Source organism: Loxodonta africana, chromosome 8 (assembly GCF_030014295.1).
Source record: "Loxodonta africana isolate mLoxAfr1 chromosome 8, mLoxAfr1.hap2, whole genome shotgun sequence".
Classification (NCBI taxonomy): Eukaryota; Metazoa; Chordata; class Mammalia; order Proboscidea; family Elephantidae; genus Loxodonta; species Loxodonta africana.
This window is the reverse complement of record NC_087349.1, coordinates 71,540,101-71,558,433: the sequence shown is the minus strand read 5'-3', so window position 1 is coordinate 71,558,433 and position 18,333 is coordinate 71,540,101. Positions and strand designations below refer to the sequence as shown.

Genomic DNA, 18,333 nt, shown 5'->3' with positions numbered 1-18,333 from the left:
ACTCCCACTTTCCATCCTAGGTTTCTTGTGTCCATTCAATCAGTTCCTTCCCCAGGAAGTGACAGGAACTGATTACCTGAACATTTTAATATAATTTTACTTCATGTTCTTACACATCTAATTTAGCATAACTGAGCTTCAAAGAGGAGCCCTGGCTCCACAGTGGTTAAGAGCTCAGCTGCTAATCCAAAGATCGGCAGTTCTAATCTACCAGCTCCTCCTTGGAATCCTTATGCAGCGGTTGTAAGAGCATTTGTGGAATATGTGTTTGTAAGGTGACTTAGGTGTTTTTCCTCTCACATAATAGATGTGTCCCTGAAGAGTGGAATATGTTTTAAAATAGTCAAAAACTAGGGGACTTTGACTTGTTTTCTTTTCAGAAACCCTGTGGTTCCTTTCAAATCACAGACAGAGAAGTGGACTGGGGCTTCAGGATGCCTGTTTGTAGGTCTGGCTCTATCATGTAGACTAGACTGGATGGTTACCGGATAGAAATAATTTCTCTTGGTGGAAGGTGAGATTACTTTCAGGTACTTTAGGAGAAAAAAGTCTCAGCATTGGTGAAAGAGAGAAACTGAGCTAGAGTTGAGTAAGTCACCATTACCCCTCACTCCAGCTTCTTAGTGGGGCCTGAGTTTACTCTTTCCTCTTAAGGAGCCAAGAGAATGCCAAGAAGAGGAAATACTCCCCTTCCCCAGCTGAAGCCTGGGGTAGAAAAAATCGATAAAATACAAGGAGGGCTGGAATTGGGGCTCTGTAGGAGGTATATTTGCTAAACAAAGGCACACACAGTGTTGGGATATTTATTTCAGCCCTTCAGTAAAAGAACTTCTCTGATGTGATGTTGGAACCAGCGATGGTGACAGGACACTTGTCCCTCTGTCCTCCTCCACCCAGTCCCCAGTCAACCATAGAGCACAGGTCTGCTTCCTATGGTTTCTTGGGAGGAGCAGGTCTAGCAGATTTCTTTCTTCTGACCCCACAGGGCAAGTTTCAGACTCTAAACAGGAAGGAAAAATATAAGAATAGGTGTTGAACAAGTACAGAACAAGTGGATTTTGTTGATGATGATTTTTTTTTATTGCTTTGCTTCGTAAGGGAAGCTCACAGCTTCTTTTTATGTTTTATAGTAGAAACTATGAGCACCAAGAGTTTAGATTTCCCTTTGACATTTTGTCTGTTCAGTGAAGTGCAGAAAAATGCAAACCTTTACAAGCCAGGGAAATAAATTTTCCTGCATGTGCTTGGAATGTTTGAAGAATAACTGTGTCTAAGTTTTCTCAAATTTTAGATTTTATCCTTTTTAAAAATGAATTGGTTTCAAATACTGTGAGAATGTCTTAAATCAACTATCATTTCTCTTGGGATACAGACAAGCTCAGGAGAAAACAAAGGCAGGTTCTGCCTTGGCAAAAAGAATTTGAGGCAGCAGAAATACGTAGTGTTGATATGGTCCACGTAGGTGAGGCCTGAGTAGTATTCCATGGTATGAATACTACCACCATTAGTTTATCTTTTTGCCAGGTGAGGGACATTTGAGTAGTTTCCAGGTTTCGGTGATTATGGGCACAGTTTCTGTAAACACTCACGTGGCTACCGAGAGATCAGGGAGCTATGTTCCACACAAGTGACAGAGCAGATCTCCTAACATGCAAATCTGATCGTGTTATTCCCTGCTTAGAATTCTTCACAGGTTCCTTATTGCCCACAGCAGTGATTCTCCACCATGACTGCACATTAGAATCACCTGGAACACTTTTCAAACATGCCTGATGCTTAGGTCCCAAACCCAGAAATTCTGATTTAATTGATTTGAGGATGGGGCTCAAAAGTCAGAATTTTTTTTTTTTAAACTTCCCATGTGATTTTAATGTGGATGCAAGTCTGTGGAACTAAGTCCAAGTGCCTTAGCAAACCCCGAGCCCCTTCACAAGAAAGCTTCACCTTATCTTCCCAGATTCATCTCCTATCACTTCCTGCCCTTCGTTTTCTTTAATACTCATAAAACCAAAAACCAGACCTGTTGCCATCGAGTCGATTCTAACTCATAGTGACCCTATAGGACAGAACAGAATTGTCCCACAGGCTTTCCAAGGAGTGGCTGGTGGATTTGAACTGCTGATCTTTTGATTAGCAGCTCAGCCCTTAACCACTGCACCACCAGAGCTCCTTCTTGAATACAGACATGTTAAATCACTTATAACTTTTGAAAATTCTTTACCTTTGCATATGCTATTTTATCTCTGTGAAGCACTAATTCCGGTACTATTTCTGATAGAATCCCAAGGTAACACTCAAGTATTATTTTAATGGAGCATTTTCCCATCCCCAGGCTTATGCAGCTGCTCCCCTCTGTGTTCTACAACACCCATCATTGACCTCTATTAGAATAGTCTCATCTATGTCATATGTGAAGGCAGAGACAGTTCACTGCATAGTGTGAGGCTCATAGTGTAGGCTGCTTGATGAATTAATTTAGAAACAGTCATCAACATACAAGCAGAATTGTAATAATAGATGTCATAATTGAGGGATCGGGTATAAAACAAGAGCAACAATCCAGCACAGAGCATGGAGTGGTCAGGAGAATGTGTTAAAGAAATGCAGTTGGCCAACCCAATGTATTGAGTACGCACTATGGGGCAGACACAGTGCTAAGTGCTTTTAATCTTTGTTAAAAACCTGCTTTGAAGCCACCTAAGATGCATCAATTAGTCTCAACTCACCTGGAACAAAGGAGAATGAAGAACACCGAAGATACAAGGTAATTATGAGCCCAAGAGACAGAAAGGGCCACAGAAATCAGAGACTACATCAGCCTGAGACCAGAAGCACTAGATGGTGCCCAGCTACAACCAATGACTGCCCTGACAGGGAACACAACAGAGAATCCCTGAACCAGCAGGAGAGCAGTGGGATGTAGACCTCAAATTCTCATAAAAAGACCAGACTTAATGGTCTGAATGAGACTAGAAGGACTCCAAAGGTCATGGTCCCCAGACCTTCTGTTAGCCCAAGACCGGAACCATTCCCAAAGCCAATTCCTCAGACAGGGATTGGACAGGACTATAAGACAGAAAATTATACAGGTGAGCAGTGAGCTTCTTTGCTCAAGTAGACACACAAGACTATGTGGGACGCTCCTGTCTGGAGGGGAGATGAGAAGGCAAAGGGGGACAGAAGCTGGCTGAATGGACATGGGGAATACAGGGTGGAGACAAGGAGTGCGCTGTCTCATTAAGCGGAGAGCAACTAGGAGTACATCCTAAGGTGTTTATAAATTTTTGTATGAGAGACTGACTTGTAAACTTTCACTTAAAGTATAATAGTTTAAAAAAATGCTAAACAAACAAACAAAAAACCCTGCTTTGAGGTTCTAAGCAAGCCTGGTCACTAACTCACCATTTATTCTGTTTGGATTCTGAACTGTCTGAGCCGCATTTAGAGAAACCAAGTGGGAGTAAAAAATATGACATCAGTCTATTGCTGGTAAGGCTTGATTGTCCTTGAAAATGGGTTTTATGCTGCTTTGCCACTGAGTTGCAGACTTACTCGTGGATGCAGGTGTATGCAGATACGTATGACAGAGGAGTGAAGCAAGGGTATGAGACATGAACAGGAATCAAATAAATCATTCCTACAATGGGATACAGTTAGAAAGAAGCAAAGAGAAAAACAATTGTTCCCTAAGAAGGTGGGAGTTTTGATGTCTTTGAGAAAGTTCCTATTTTATGGACCAAGGCAGGAACATGGGATGAGGAAGAAAAGCATGCATCTCATATACCTTCCCTAAAAGATAGATATTATCTCCGTTTTACACTCTAGAAACTAAGACTCAGAAATGTTAAGTCACTTGCCCAGAGTAACAACACAATAAATCTTCGAGTTTGGATTAGAAATCAGGTTGGTCTAATTCAAAACCTATGCTCTTAAGAATTACACTATACTTTTAAAAATATATATTTTATCATGCTTTAGGTGAAGGTTTTCAGAATGAAAGAGTTTCCTGTTCAACAGTTTTTACACAGAATGTTCCAAGACATTGATTGCAGTTGCCTCTATGTGTCAGGACCCTCCCCATTTCTCCCCTGGTTTCCCCATTACCTTTTGCCCTGTTTTCCTAGCCCTTCTTGCCTTCTGGTCTTTGCTTTTAGGAAGATTTTGCCCTTTGGGTCTCATATAATTAACTGTTCCAAGGATTTCATTCCTCTGGAGTATTACTGTTTATTCTGTAGGACTGTCTATTGTTTAACTGAAAGGTGGTCTCCGGGAATGGCTTCAGTTCCATGTTAGAAGAATGTCTTAGGGTCATTGTCTTGGGGGTGCCTCCAGTATCTATCAGGCCAGTAAGACTGGTCCTTTTCTTATGGATTTGATTTTTGTTCTACATTTTTCTCCTGCTTTTACTGAGACCTTCTATTGTGATCCCAGTCAGAGTGGTCAGCAGTGGTACCTGGGCACCATCCAGTTCTTCTGGTCTCAAGCTGTGGTTCAGGTTGCCCACTAATCCTTTAGACTAATTGCTCCCTTGAGTCTTCAGTTTTCTCCACTCTCCTTTACTCTGGCCAGGATGAGACCAATAGTTGTGGTTTAGATGGCTGCTTGCAAGCTTTTAAGACTCCAGATGCTATTCACTTAAGTAGGATATAGAGCACTGTCTTTATGAACTATGTTATGCCAAATAACATAGATGCCCCCAGGGTCTATTGTCCTCAGTATTCAAGCCTATTAACTTCACCCCACAAGGTGTTTGATTATTTCTGTGAAGTTTCCATGACTATGCCTCTTGTGTGTTCTATTGTCTATATTAACATACACGCAGCATCTACAAATGTGTATGTAGTAATGTCTGCAACCCAACCTATTCCTGCAGGTGGGTGTGCTCCCTTGCACTCTCCCACTCCTCTTTATCATACCTCTCTTCCTATATATCCATTAGCAGATTATTACTTGTTAAAACTATTGTTGTAGGGCTATCTACATTATGGTCATTCCTGTGATAGCCCTTTATCTTGCTTTTCTCTCAGTGCCTTCCTTTGCCTTGATTCTCTTGTGCTGACTTCCTCCTTATTGTGTAATGTCTCTCCCTTCACCAATATTAACTTTCTAGTTGTGTTCTTTCTAGTTGTTGATTTTCCCTCCCTCCTCGTCCCATCCCTGGTAACCATCAAATAATTTGTGTGTGTGTGTGTGTGTAACCCTTTTCATGATTTTTTATAGTAGTGGTTTCATACAATATTTGTCTTTTCGTGATTGACTTATTTCACTCAACGTAATGTTCTCCAAGTTCATCCATGTTGTGAGATGTTTCTCACATTCATCATTGTTCTTTATTGCTGCATACCATTCCATTGTGTACATGTACCACAGATTGTTTATCCATTCATCCATTGATGGGCACTTAGGTTGTTTCCATATTTTTGCTATTATAAATTGTGCTGCAATGAACATGGGAGTGCATATGTCTATTTGTGTCATAATTCTTACTTCTCTGGGGTATATACCTAGGAGCGGGATTGCTGGATCATATGGTATTTCTATTTCTAGCTTTTTAAGGAGGAACCACACTGTTTTCCAAAGTGGTTGTACCATTTTACTCTCCCACCAGCAGTGTATAAGAGTTCCAGTCTCCTCACAATCTCACCAGCATTTGCTGTTTTCTGTTTTTTGATTAGTGTCATTATCTGGGTGAGATGGTATCTCATTGTAGTTTTGATTTGCATCTCTCTGATGGCTAATGATCACGAGCATTTCTTCTTGTGTTTGTTTGCCACCTGAATGTCTTCTTTGTTGAAATACCTATTCATATCTTTTGCCCATTTTTTAATTGGATTGTTTGCCTTTTTGTTGAGAGGTGTTGAAGTTTTCCATAAACTGTAGAGAACAGATGCTTGTTAAATATGTTGTAGCCGAAATTTTTTTCCCAGTCTGTAGGTTCATTTTACTCTTTTGGAGAAGTCTTTTGTTGAGCATAGGTGTTTAATTTTTATGAGATCTCATTTATCTGGTTTATCTTCTACTGTTTTCGCATTTTTAATTATATTTGGTATGCTATTTATGCCATGTACTAGGGCTGCTATCATTGTCCCTATTTTTTCTTCTGTGATCTTTATAGTTTTAGGTTTTATGTTTAGATCTTTGAGTTGGCTTTTGTGTATGGGGTGAGGTATGGGTCTTGTTTCAGTTTTCTAGAGATAGATACCCGGTTTTGCCATCACCATTTGTTAAAGAGACTGTCTTTTCCTCATTTAATGGGTTTGGTGCTTTATCAAAGATCAGCTGTTCATAGGTGGATGATTTAATTCTTGGTTCTCAATTGTGTTCCATTTGTCTATGTGTCTTTCGTTGTACCAGTACCAGGCTGTTTTGACTACCGTGGCTGATCAGAAAATGTGAGGCCTCCTACTTTGTTCTTCTTCTTAATAATGGTTTACTTATTCAGGACCTCTTTCCCTTCCATGTAAAGCTGGTGATTAGTTTTTCCAACTTGTTAAAGAATGCTGTAGGGAGTTGGATCAGAATTGCATTATATTTAATATATTGCTTTGTATAGTATTGACATTTTCACGAAGTTGAGTCTTCCGATCCAAGAGCATGGTATGTTTTTCCTTTTATGTAGATCTCTTTTGGTTTCTTGCAGTAGTGTTTTGTAGTGTCCTTTGTATAAGTCTTTTATGTCCCTGGTTAGATTTATTCCTAAGTATTTTATCTTTTTTGAGGGATGCTGTACTTTACAGTGCTTCTGGGTAAAGGGAGGAATACATTAAGATAGTTTTCTAATAACTAATAAGAAAACTAATTGTGGCAGATTCAATACTCTGTGTTCATCAGAGTATTGCCTCTTGCTAGGCACACAGACTATCTTTCTCAGCCTCCCTTGTTTTCTGGTTCTTGCCACTAGAAATGTGAATGGAAGGGATGCACAACATAGGATCTGAAGTAATGAAGTATGAGTTGTTTTTCTATTCTCTCTCTATGTTTACAAAGAACTCTTATATGGCAGAAGGAGCTGCAATATACACACATGAATCCATAGGGAGAGTGCTTGGAGAACTGCCGAGAAATGCTACCTGATCCACATCAGCCACCGATGTCAGTGAGAAGTGAAATTCTATTGGTTTAAGACACTGAGATTCCAGGGATTATTGGTCTCCACAGCATGAAGAATCCATTTATCATATTCCTTAGCAATTTTATTTTGACATAATGAAAGAACGTGGAATTCTGTGGGAAAAGGAGTCTGGGTTTTGAGAAGGTAGGGAAAGGTGAGCTTGATTCTAGTGGAGTCTAGGTAAGATGCAGGTGTGAAGTAAAAATTTTGAGCAGATGACAGACCTGGGCTGAGATGAAGGAGAAAGAAACTCCCAAATTGGACGTATATAGGGACACATGGATCGCCATGGGTTGGAATTGACTCCACGGCAACTGGTTTTTCTTAGAAACACTGAAGACAAAAGGCCTACTAAAATGTTTTCTATAAGATTATGCCTGACTTCCAGAATATGACATAATCAAATATAAAATTTCAAATCCAAATCAATACTTGCCAAAAAGATATAGTTTATTAACAAAAAAAAAAAGCATTCCCTAAGAGAAGGAATTATAACATTGAATAGAAGTTCCATTTGTTGACTTAATTTTTACTAACAAGATACATTTTTGAAGGCATTGCTGAATGCACCAGTTTTGCCCCTTGTTAATATAATCAGAAAGATATCTTGGTTCAACAATGCTCTGGAGGTTGAAATGTATTCTTATGATTTGCAGCTCTGATTATATAGTTCTATTTTTCTACCTAAGGTGCAAAAAATGCAAATATGGACCAAGATTCTGTGTAATTTCTGCTTCTTACATCATCATTAAAATATATACTTTTTTTGTACTTCACCAAAAATGTGATTGGACATGCATAAGGCAGAGTGTACTAATTCCAATCTTCCATTACTGTATTAACATATGGACTGTCTCACTTTATTAAAAAGCAAAACAAAATGTGCATCTGCCATAGAAAAACATGCATAAATCAAATCTATCCAATAATCACAAAATTGTTGAGATAAGAAAAACATATATGTTAAAAAGCATCATATTCTGGGATCCGCTTTAAGATAATTTGGCAGAAGAGAGAAGAAGAAAGGAATAGATAAAGTAGGTGTGGTGAAATCTTGATAATTATTGAATTTGAGCGAAGAGTACGTGGGTGTTGTACTCTACTCTTTACTCCTATGTATGTTTTGAAATTGTTGACAATAAAAAATGGTAGTGGGATCATAGACTTATTGATAAACTGCCTTAGAAATTTTGCCTAAACTTAAGGACACAGCTACAGAACTAGGCTCCTTAGTCACAGAATTTCATTGCCTGATGTCAAAACCCTGGCGGCATAGTGGTTAAAGTTCAGCTGCTAACCTAAAAGGTTGGCAGTTTGAGTCTACTAGGTGCTCCTTGGATACCATATGGGGCAGTTCTACTCAGGCCTATAGGGTTACTAGGAGTTGGAATCAACTTGACAGCAATGTTTTTGTTGTTGTTGTTGTTGTTAATGTAAAAAAATACATATATTTTGCAAATAATAGGTTCTATTTTTTCTTCAGAGCTCTTTCACATGTTATTTCATCATGGAACATAAAATCACAGATTCCTGGAGTGGTTATTACCTCTTTCTGATCATCAGCTACTATTTTTTTTTAGGTACTATTTCTTAAGTTGCCTTTCTCATTGTCCTGGTTTCTGGATAACTTGAAAGAGTTCATCTATCATTAAAAGCAACAATAACTTGTGTCACCTTTAGAATTAGACTCATTGTTAAAAATCATAGTGACTGAATGCATGCATAATGGAGATCTACATTTTCTGCTCCAACGTATAACAAGCAAGGTTATTATATTAAGGCTTACCTATACAACATCTGATTCAATTAGCTATTGTTTTCTAGAAGCCGTATTGATTGACTGTGGCTCAAGAGACAAGGATATGAAAATACTGATTTTTTAAAAACTATATTGACAGTGTCAACATGAGTATATCTTATTTTCTAGAGTGAGGGATTTAGTATGCTGTAGGTTTAAATAAAAGACCTAAACTAAGAGGCAAAAATGAACTTACAGACGTTACTGTGATGTTGGCTGTGTTATTATGAGCCTAATGATATCTCATGCACACAAGAACACATAGGTGCCATGCTGGGAAAGCAATGATCTGGCTCTCATCTTGACTGCAGGCGAAGAATATCTCATCAAAGCTATAAATTTCATGAGTCTGTTCCCAAATTTAAAACCCTTAAGAAAAATGGCTTTCATGGTTCAACAGTTTTAAAGGGTTATTCTTACTTGGCTTTATAACAAGGAAATTAATAGTTCTTCTAAAACAAATCAGAATTATGCCATAGTTACGTGCATTTTCATGCTGTTGCCGTTAGCACTTAACTTCCTCGCTAGATAACAAAGCCATAGGCCCCATACTGAATTCACCATGGGGAGACATTTATTACCTGGTACAATTCCTTGGGATAGTCGGGGATATGGGGATAAGACTTGTTCATTCGTGGCTATGTAAAGGTTGTTTTCTTGAAGAAATGTGAGATCGAGGCTTAGAATTAGGTGTCTAATCAGCCTTCACTATTCAGAGTGAATCTTAGCCTAATATCAGGAGGAGTAAGCTGCTCCAGTCCCATACGGTATTAGCATCCAATCAGTATGGATGTGTGCAGGCCTAAGGGACCCAAGGCACTGGGGAAATACCAAAGCCATTACTTGAACTTATTTCTTCAATTGACAACAATGGGGGTCTGAATAAATCTTATGTAGTTATGTGAAAGGTGCATTTGTCAGGAAATTCTCTTTTTGTTTTCCATATGTTCAATTTAAAGAGCAATAGTTTTTTTTTTTTTTGCACCTGGGAAAAACAAGACAAATTATAATGGATATAGGAGAGTAAAGATACAGCAAATGCCTCCAACTGTTTAAGCTTAGAGGAAAGTCATTAATGATTGTTTTACAGAAAAAAAAAAATACATACACAGTATCATTATCCCTTTCCGAAAACTGTTAGGGAAGTAAAACTACCTAGACTCACCTCATCTCACCTGAATGATGAGAGTTACAAATGTAAAACCATTATACCCTGGGAAGAACATGTCCTATTCTGTGTGCATGGGAATGAAACATAAAGCAGTTCACAGGCAATTAATTTTTTTTGTAGCAATTTGGGAACATACCTCTGCTTCCTTGTCACTCATACTTTCTAATACCAAGGCAAATAGAATTTGTCCAGAAGATATAACTGTTTTTTAAACTTCTTAATTGGGTTTAAATACATTTTTACTGTAGAAGAGCATTCAAAATGAAAGACCACCTTTAAAACAACATGGAATCATTATGAGGTTTTAAAACATTACATGTTTTCAAATAAGGTACCACACTGAATATTTTTTGTTGTATGTTGTTTAGATTTCTTTTAAATTTCTGTTGGCACCTTCTGTAGATAATTACTTCTGACATTTGCACCTCTGTTGTTATAAATACTGTTGCACAATACATCCAATTTCCCTGAACAAAATCAATGGATTAAGCCCTAATTTTGTGAACCATACAACAGAGTATAGTGAGACAAATGGTTTCTGAAAAGAGTAACCAGTATGAAGCGTGACTTTTATGCAAGAAGAAAAAAAATTGTCTCCAGTTTTTGGCTGTTATGAATAAAATCTTACAAATACTCATGCAGCAGTCTTTGTGTGAGCTTGTGTTTTCATTTTTCTTGCTTAAATATCTAGTAGTAGAATTTATGGGTCATATAAAAATTTTTTTTTTTTTATATTGAGGATGTCACCTTGAAGACTAAGGTGCACCTGACCCAAGCCATGGTATTTTCAATCACATCATATGTGTGGAAAAGATGGGCAATGAATAAGGAATACAAAGAATTGACACCTTTGAATTGCTGTATTGGTGAAGAATATTGAATATACCATGGACTGCAAAAAGGGTGAACAAATCTGTCTTGGAAGAAGTACAACCAGAATGCTTCTTAGATGCACGGATGACGAGACTGCATCTTACATACTTTGGACATGTTGTCAGGAAGGATAAGTCTCTGGAGAAGGACATCATGCTTGGTAAAGTACAGGGTCAGTGAAAAAGACGAAGACCCTCAATGAGATGGATTGACACAGTGGCCACAACAATGGGCTCAAGTATAACAATGATTGTGAGCCTGGCACAGCACCGGGCAGCATTTCATTCTGTGGTACACAGGGTCGCTATGAGTCAGAACCGACTCAACGGCACCTAATGACAACAACAATATATTGAGAATATGTTTAATAAGAAATTGCCAAACTCTTTCCCAAAGTGGTGAACCATTTTACATTCCCACCAGTAATGTGTAAGAGTTCCTGTTGCTTCATATGGCAAGCTGTTCCTAAAGGAAATTCAAGGTGATTCTACTTTATTGCTCGCTGTCCTAAACCAAGGGACAAGTATGTATGAGAAAACTTTTTAAAAAGGAAACCTGGGGTTTTAAATGGTGAGAGGTGCCACTTAAATACAAATATTTAAAATGCTTGTAGAGGTACAGAGTGTCACTCTGCCTTTCACACTGAACTTATTTTAGAAATGCAAGTATTATGGGATGAGATGGCAACATGAAAATAACTGAATAATCAGTCTCCCAGAAAACATGGCCAAAGGTTTATTGAAAAATAGTCGAGAAGCAATAAGGTGCTTTCATGCTTGTTTCATGCTATAACTCAGTGTAAAGAAAGAGAAAGCAGGAGTTTTATGTTTTGGAGCATTAGAATGATAGTTATAATTGTTTCGCTTGTTTCATGTAAGCAAAAGCCTTCAAAATGAATTAAGGTGTCGTTAGTTGGGAAAGTGAAACAACTAGAAGAGGGACAGCAAGTGATGAAGTGCTGACAAGAAAATCAAAAAACCAATCCCAGTGCTGTCGAGTCGATTCCGACTCATAGCGACCCTACGAGAAAGACTGCACATTTATATGGAAGATAGTGGGCAGAAAGAGGTCTGGAATTAATAAGCATTGTACAATGCTTAAATGTGATATTCTGGGGTGAGACTACCTGTAGTTATCAGCTACATACCGTTGGGTAATTTATTTTCCCCGTCTAAGCCTCACATTCCTCATTGGCAAAATGGGAAAAGCAATGCTGTTGTTAGGTGATGTCAAGTCAGTTCTGACTCACAGCGACCCTACGTACAACAGAATGACCAACTGCGTGGTTCTGCGCCATCCTCACAATTGTGGCTATGTTTGAGCCTATTGTTGTAGCCACTGTGTCAGTGTATCTCTTCAACCGTCTTCCTCTTTTTCACTGATGCTCTAGTTTACCAAGCATGATGTCGTTCTCCAGGCACTGGTCCTTCCTGATAACATGTCCAAAGTACATGAGACACTCTAGCTGTACTATTTCCAAAACAGATGTATTAATTCTTCTGGCAGTCCCTCGTATATTCAATAGTCTTCCCCAACACCATAATTTAAAGGCATCAATTCTTCTTAGGAAAAGCAATAGGACCTATCTAATATGTTAAAAGGGACAATTAAAGCATTCTAAATGTTTAGCACAGCAACTGGAACATAATAAATACTAGCTATGAATCGACTCGACAGCACTGGGTTTGGTTTTTTTTGTTTTTTTATGATATGACTCATGCAGTGAAACCTCTAAGAGTTGGAATTCAACATGACTGCCTTGTTTTTCCATGTCTCACAAGTTTTCCACCTTTTACAGGGTGCAGTCTTAACACTTTTCTATTACTCGCTTTAGTAGAAAATATTTTGAGTTTTCCTTCTCTGGCAGGGTTTCCCCCTTGCACAGGTTCTGGCTTTTGCAGGTTTTACTATATTAGTTCTTTTCAAAAGTGACACTACTGATATTGGAATTGACTCGACAGCACTGGGTTTGGTTTGGTTTGGAATGTGGGTATTTGGAAATAATGTGGGAAAAAAGTCCCATTAATTTTTATATTTGCTATTACAAAGGCCTTATGCAGACTCTGACCTGGTTATCTTTGGCTCAAAGTCTTTGCTCCAAAATCCATTCAAGGAGCTCGTTAGGTGAGATAGAGTTGTTTTCCCAATACCCATAGTTTTGTTACATTACTTGAGGCCTTGGAAGAATGGCCCGAAGATCTGCTTTCGAAAAATCAGCCACTGGAAATCGTATGGAGCACAGTTGTACTCTGACACACTTGGGGTTGCCGGGAGTCGGAATTGACTTGGCAGCATCTTTTTTTTCTTTTCATGCCTCAATGTCTTTTCGATTTTATCCATTTGAGTTTTTCCCTTCAGTCCACTGTATCATAGCTGCCTGTGCATCGTACTATCAAACCTTTATTAAACTTCTCGGAAGCATGTGATAAAAATATGGCTCCAGGGCAAATAACGCTGGTTCCATTCTTACAGGGAAATTGTATGCTGGCATTCTGTTATAAGCTTCCCAAAGTTCTGCCACTCATTTTAAGAAACTCTGCCTTAAAGAAACGAAGACATCTATCTGCCAAAGATATTTGGCTCTGCAAATTGCAAGTGAATTCTTGCTCCTTCTGGGGTTGGCGAATAATCCAAATGATAGCTTAGGAATTCGATCCGGCAAATAAAATGGCTGGTTTTTGAAAACTCTGATAAAAGACAGGGATCAGAGGAATTTGGAAACATTCCTAAACCAAAGAAACACATACGGGAACTGTTCTTGAAATGTCTAGAAAAAGTGTTTAGGGCCCTGTACATAATTGGTATTTGCCAAATATTTTATGAATTAAGTCGTGGCACTACTTCCTGCCATAGAGAATGTGAAATTGTCATATCTTTCTAGTCTTTCCCTGCAATATTAGACAATTATTTGATAGGTAAGTTGATGAAATCAGAAAACGATATTTTAGTTTTGTGACATTGGTTGGTTTTAAGTGTTTTCATGTGCAAGCATCCCGTGTTCATTTTGAACCATGTTGTTTTTTCCTTGTATTAGTAACTGGAATTCTGTTAAGGCTCTTAAAGAAGACAACAGAAACTAGAAAGGGGAGAAAAGACTTTCAGACTTTTAGGTCATCCAGATGAATTATCACTTAGGTTACAAATAAATGAATATTCTGTCTCTATTCTCTAATTTCAGTTATGAATGTTTTCCCTTTTAAAAAAGTATTTTAAAGATACAGCTTTTAAACAGAAGTTTATATTGCTCTAAAAAAATCATACAAGTTGCAAATGGAGGCTCTTCTTTTATCTTCAATGACTTTATTGAGAACATTTTGCAAATTAGATTTTACAATTTAACATTTTACTATTAGAAATTTTATCCACTATTACATGAGTTGCAAACTTTTCAAAACACTACACAAAATCCTTTATTTTTTGGGGTTTTTCTGATCCATGCTGAGCTCCTGAGATATATTTTTTCTTTCAGCTTCATTTTCATCTTCCTGTGAAATAAATTTTAAAAAATATTAAAATATGAACTTTAGGGCATTTTATCAGCTATACTTAACATATTTTAATTGTATTTAACTCAAGAATTATTAACTACCATGATTTCAGTAACCCTAGGAAAAAGATAATAAACACAAATGGTAAAATTAAGTAATATTTAAGTATCTGCAGTGGGTGGATCTTATAAGATACTTTGACAAAAATTTTCTGATATGTTTTTAAAAGGAACCAATTTCATCAATGCCCTAAAAATTACTTTTGAAAACTGCCCCTGAAAAGTGTTCTTTTTAGGGGATGAACCAGATATTTTTACTTCACTGTTTGATAAAAAACAATAAATCTAACTTCACAGACACTTTATGTGCTCCCACATGGCAATTTTGTCCCATCTAGTATACTTTCTTGACAGGTCTGCCAATTTTCCAATTACTTGTACCACCATATGTTATCTGAAGTTCCGTCAGGTCTAAAATAGGAAACATGGGCATGTCAGGCTATAGAATGCTTACAGTCTTCTACAGATTCCATTCTAAGTAGTGGCCTCATAATTCACAGCAGGTTCCTGTGGAACATGGTGAATAAATGAAGTGACATCATAATGTCTGCTTCCATAGTAATGAAGTGCATCTTGTGTTCAGTATTAAATGGTAGCCTTCAAGGTATGAATAATGAGAGTCTGGAAAAATATTTCATCTCACAATTTGTAACTCACCTCATCATATATGGTCCTTCAACAATACCCTGTACAAAACAGTCTTGCTTCCCTAATGATTTATCACATGAGACCCTCCATTTTTTATAAACTGAAATAAAAGGCATTGTCTAACTCTTTATTGAGTTAATTAAAGCCTGAGTCACAATTTCTTAAATATATCTAGATAACAGTAGTAATATCGGTATCACCAAACACACTAACCTGCATCTCCTTATCTTATAAAACCAAATTCAATTCAATTACATAATTGTTGAACTCTGCTTAATGAACTGACTTTATTAAGTAAATGTAAATCAAGATATATAAGTTTATTTTCTGTGAAAAACCATAATCCTTGTCCATAATCATTATCAGTGTGGAGAAAGCTTCCTTTATATACTTTGCCTCTCCATAAACTCAACATTTGTAATTTAGACTTTGACAACACCTGGAGAGTAGAGAAATTATCAAGATTATCACCAATCCAAATCAATACAGAGATGTGGGATACAAGGGATAGCATTTTGAGTATCATTTTTTGGTGATGTAATTTTAATACATTTTCCCAAACATAACGGCCACTGTATGTTAATTTTTTTCCAGTTTATCTCTAGGAAGTAAGTACACTATACTCAATTACACTTGAAATACTTTTGAAAATTAATGAATAAGCTGTTCCCACTTTTAGACATAAGTTTCTAGAGAATACATTTTAATTATATCCTAATACAGAGTAATTCTGACTCTACACATTTCACTGTCTTCTTCTGTTCAGACACTGCCAGAAATTGTTAAATCTGCAGGTAAAGGTGGCAAGGAATTTTTGTTAGGTAATTGTATTTTGTTAGGTAGCATCTTCAAGTCAGGGCCTTATATTCTTTATATCAATATTCCTGGTATTTAACAGATACATTTCATATTTAATTACATTTAATATATAATTACAGCCCAATAAATGTTTTCTGTACTATGTAAAGAGTTGACTGAAAAATGAATGAGAGGTCTGCCTGAACCAAAGGTCCCTGGGTGGTGCAAATGGTTTGCACTCTGATGGTGTGGTGGTTTAAGTGTTTGGCTGCTAACCAAAAGGTCAGCAGTTTGAATCCAACAGCAGCTCCTTGGGAAACCTATAGGGCAGTTCCACTCTGTTCTCCAGGGTTGCTATGAATCAGAATTGACTCAACAGCAATGGGTTTTGGTTTTAGTAACCAAAAGGTTGGTGGTTCGAGTCTACCCAGCACTGTGGAAGAAAGGCCTGGCAATCTACTTCCACAAGATTACAGTCATTGAAAACCCTATGGAGCACAATTCTACTCTGATACACATGGTATTGCCATGGTTCAGAAGCCACTCAATGACAATGAGTTTGGATTTTGGTTTTGCCTGAATAAAAATGGAATTTAGAAAAGCATGTTACTGTGTCTTATCCAACAGTCACACTTCTAGCAGTTTTACTAAAACAGTAGTGTAAACAGAAAAAAGCAAAACTGTTTGAGCAACATTAACCAAAATAGCCAGTGTCAAGCTTATATCCTCAAATTTGTAGAAGAGAAATGGAAGCTTTATCATGTGACAGTGTACTGAGTTTCCATAACAATATGATTTATTGGTTTAACAAGGTTAATTAGTTTTTTCCTAGCAACCGGCAATGCTGCCCTAAGTCAAAATAGAACTATGAGGACTTAACAATGTCAATTGACATATAGTTCATAAAGTTTATGTTCTACGTCCTAGTTTAGTGTGTAGTATTCGGTGTCTTAGAAGCCTACGAGTGGCCATCTAAGATATAACTATTGGTTTTACTCATCCACAACAAAAGAGAAAAAAGGAAACCAAAGGCTCAAAGAAGAAACTAGACTACAGGACAGATAAGTCTACACAAACCAAGGCCTCATCTACTGAGACCAGAATAACTAGATGGTGACCAATTACTACTGTCAACTGTTCTGCCCAAGACCACAGAAGATGGATTCTGATAGAATGGGATAAAAATGTGGAACAGAAGGGCAAATTTTAAAAAATCTGGGCTTACTGGACTGGTTGAGACTGGAGGACTCTGAGACTACTGCCCTGAGATACTCTTGAAACCTTGAACTGTAAACAGCCCCTGAGGTCATCTTCTAGTTAAGTAACAGGCTGGCTCACAAAATAAAGAATATCATCTGTGAGTACTGTGCTTCTTCAAAAAATATATGAGACCAGATGGTCAACAATTACTTTAAAACAAAGATGAGAAGGTAAGGGGGTAGAGAAACTAGATTAATGGAAACATAACCAGAATGGGAATAATGAGAATGCTCACACATTGTGAAGAGTGTAACCAATGGTACCGAACAATTTGTGTAGAAATTGTTGAATGGGAACTTAAACTGAACTTCACTGAAAACACAATGAATTACTATTAAAAATAAAAAAGACTTAATAATGACCCCGAGCACCAGTAAGCATCTATACATTTTGCTTTCACATTTAATTATGAATACAAACCAGAGGACCACATTTTAAGTCAAATAAAGTTATTTGTGCAATTTCTATTAACTTGGATATGGTATAATATACAGATAAAGTAAGTATAGGGAAATATGCCAGTAAATTAACATTCTTAAAACAGTAGTTTCTCATGGCTTCGTTGTTGTATTTTCTTAGGTATAATTTATAGATGCTCGTCTCGTCTAGCACTGCCTCCTAAGACAGGTGCACAACTCTTCCACATTTTTCTTTATGCTGAAGATTTCAAAGTAATAGTAGTAGACTATATTGTAAGTAAAAGCGTTAGAATTTACCCAGTAAAGCTCCAGAAGGGATTTTAGGGATTGCTTTGGCTTTTATTGGGGGTGAAAGGGGAGGGTAGTTTGTGTTTTTAACATTGCAGGTCAATTTTTATAAAAACTTTATATTCAGTTCAAGATTAATAAAATCATTAAAGTAGCTCAGGCACCAATGCAAATACCACTGACAAATGACTCTAAAAATGATCAAAACTGTACTGAAGTGTTTCTCTTTCCTACTGGATATTAAAGGCAGGGAAGAATTCTTGTAATAGATGGCAGGTTTTTGTTGCTCTGTGCTGAGCTAAGACATCTGTTTGTTTCCCAGTGAAAGAAGACCCTTGCTACATGGATCATTTTCTTAGTGACAGCCCTGACAAGTTTGACATTTGTTTTATGAAGACTTCTGAAGCAGCCAGCAAGAAA

The 18,333-nt window shown here is 37.3% G+C and overlaps 1 protein-coding gene across 3 annotated transcripts in view; it reads right to left on the bottom strand.

Moving 5' to 3' along the window:
• Nucleotides 1-14,217: 14,217 nt before the first annotated feature.
• The window catches only part of PHF14 (PHD finger protein 14), a 206,111-nt gene continuing 201,995 nt past the window's right edge, over nt 14,218-18,333 (bottom strand). For 2 of the 3 annotated variants that reach the window (XM_064290016.1, XM_064290017.1), the window contains exon 19: nt 14,218-14,438. In XM_064290016.1, the coding sequence (XP_064146086.1) occupies nt 14,364-14,438 (75 nt within the window). In that variant the 3' untranslated portion in view covers nt 14,218-14,363. The remainder of the gene's footprint in view (nt 14,439-18,333) is intronic. The other variant, XM_064290018.1, reaches the window with a different exon arrangement.